General features: G+C 46.9%; 1 protein-coding gene across 1 annotated transcript in view; it reads left to right on the forward strand.

Moving 5' to 3' along the window:
* The window catches only part of LOC135105799 (PDF receptor-like), a 65,199-nt gene that overhangs the window by 41,790 nt on the left and 20,909 nt on the right, over positions 1 to 2,500 (forward strand). Inside the window, 1 exon segment of the mRNA XM_064014334.1 lies at positions 419 to 522. Within this exon segment, the coding sequence (XP_063870404.1) occupies positions 419 to 522 (104 nt within the window).

The raw sequence follows: 2,500 nt of genomic DNA on the forward strand, positions 1-2,500 counted from the left end.
GTGAGATAGTGACGGTGAGATGAGGTGAAGTTAGGCTGGTATACGTTAGGTGGTAGCAGTGGTGTAGGTAATTATGGCGACATTAGTGGTAGCGTACAGTATTTGAGGTCAACTGGGGTAAGTAAAGCTAGGCGAGATTAAGTAAAGTTAGGTAAGGTTCATTGAAGTGAGGTAAGATGAAGCTAGGTGGCGTTGATAATGGTGGTGATGGCAGTTAAGTACGAGTACAGTCAGGTAAGGTGTTGCTAAGTGGCGTTGCTAATAGTAGTGATAGCGGATAAGTAAAGCTAGATACGGTTAATTAAAGTTAGGTAAGGTCAAGTTAGGTGGTGTTGGTAATGGTGATGACGGTAGTGATGGACGAGTGAAAGGTGATCGCGTAAAATTAACTAGCGTCTCTCTGTTCCTCGCCAATCAGCTGAAGCTCCAGGTGGCAGAGGTGAGCAGAGTGATCGAGACGGTGGGCCTATCCCTGTCCCTTGCCTCCATCCTCGTGTCCCTGGCCATCTTCTCCTACTTCAGGTGGGTGCTTTGTGTGTGTGTGTGTGTGTGTGTGTGTGTGTGTGTGTGTGTGTGTGTGTGCTGGATTGTTCTTTTGTTTGTTTTGTCTATTTTCTTTGTTTATTTGATGTTTCGGCTTTTGATTAGTTAGTCTACCAGCCTGTTTGTCTGTCTGTGTATCTCTACCCAGTCTGTATATGCTGTTAGTCTCTCTCTCTCTCTCTCTCTCTCTCTCTCTCTCTCTCTCCTCTCTCTCTCTCTCTCTCTCTCTCTCTCTCTCTCTCTCTCTCTCCTCTCTCAGGAACATTGCCCTTGTCTCTTCCGCTCTTAGAAATCCTTCACCCATTCTAGTTTCCCATCCTCGCTTCCTCCTCCACCTTCTCCCTATCTCCCTATCATTTCTTTTCCCTTCTATCTTCCTATCCTTTCTTTCCCTCTACCCTTTCCTCTCTCCATTTATCCTTTCCTCCCACCTTCCCTCCTTCCTCTCAATCCTTTCTTTCCCTATTCCCTTTTTCTTAACTTCTCTTCTACCTCCATGTTCTTTCTCTCTCCTCCAACCTTCCTCCCTCCATTATCTTTTCCTCCCAGCCTTCCTCTTGCCTCCCTATCCTTTGGTTCCTCTCTACCCTTCCTCTCTTTATTATTATTTCCTTTTAATCTCCCTCCTACTTCCCTATCTTTTATTTTCCCTACAAGCATCCCTCTTCATCATCCTTTGCTATTCACCTGCTACCAGCTTCCTTATTCTTTCCTCCCAGCCTTCCTCCTACTCTGTTATTCTCCACCTCCTCCTCTGCTGTCCCTCCCTTCCTCTTGCAGCTCCTCTCACCCAAGCGGATGTTCAGACAAGGACAAACTCATCGCTTTGTTATTCACTAGGTCAGAGAGCACTGCTGACTGGAGACAAGGCTGGTTATTACCGAAAAAGGAGGAAGAGGAATAGAGAGAGGTGGAATTAAGAACGAGAGCGAGCGAGAGAGAGTGAAGGGGGGGGAGGGAGGCGATGGTTTAAAGGTAGGTGAACATAAGGAGTGAGAGAGGAAAATGCAGGAAGATAAAGCGAGGGAAAGAGGAGAAGAATGGATAAAGTTGAAGTGAAGGGAGATAGCTGGGATGAAATTAGAAGGGAGGGAAGAAGGAAATTAATTAAGGAAGGTGAAGGGAGATAGAGAAAAAGGTGAAGGGAAGGGAGAAAGAAAATAACGAAAAGAGATGAAGGGAAGGAGGGAAGAGGAATAGAGGAGAGGAAAGGATGGAGGAGGAGGAATGGAGGGGATGAAGTGAAGAAGAAAGAGTGAAAAGAAGAGCAGGGAGAGAGACAGGAAGAATGGAGGGAGAGGACGAGGAATGATGGAAATTAAAGGGAAGGAGAGAAGTGGATAGAGGTGAAGTAAAGGAGGGAGGGAGGAGGAGGGAGGGTGAGAAAGTGTGGAGGGGAGGAAGGAGAGGACTGGAAAGGTTAAGTGAAAGGGGAGGACAAATCCAAGGTGTTAGCAAAGGACAGATGGGAATAAGGTGGGAGAGTAACGGTTGAGAGAGGAGAGAGAGAGAGAGAGAGAGAGAGAGAGAGAGAGAGAGAGAGAGATGAGAGAGAGGAGAGAGAGAGAGAGAGAGGAGAGAGAGAGAGAGAGAGAGAGAGAGAGAGAGAGAGAGAGAGAACGTTCAGCAGGTAATGAAGAGATAAGGGAAGTAAGAGAGGAGGAGAGATGGAAGGGTGAAGAAGGATAATTTGTCAGTAGATAGTGGTGGATGAGAGAGTGGGGAAGAAAAATGGTGTTTGTGTGTGTGTGTGTGTGTGTGTGTGTGTGTGTGTGTGTGTGTGTGTGTGTGTGTGTGTGTGTGTGTGTGTGTGTGTGTGTGTGTGTGTGTGTGTGTGTGTGTGTGTGTGTGTGTGTGTGTGTGTGTGTGTGTGTGTGTGTGTGTGTGTGTGTGTGTGTGTGTGTGTGTGTGTGTGTGTGTGTGTGTGTGTGTGTGTGTGTGTGTGTGTGTGTGTGTG

Source organism: Scylla paramamosain, chromosome 12 (genome assembly GCF_035594125.1).
Source record: "Scylla paramamosain isolate STU-SP2022 chromosome 12, ASM3559412v1, whole genome shotgun sequence".
In the NCBI taxonomy this organism is placed as follows: Eukaryota; Metazoa; Arthropoda; class Malacostraca; order Decapoda; family Portunidae; genus Scylla; species Scylla paramamosain.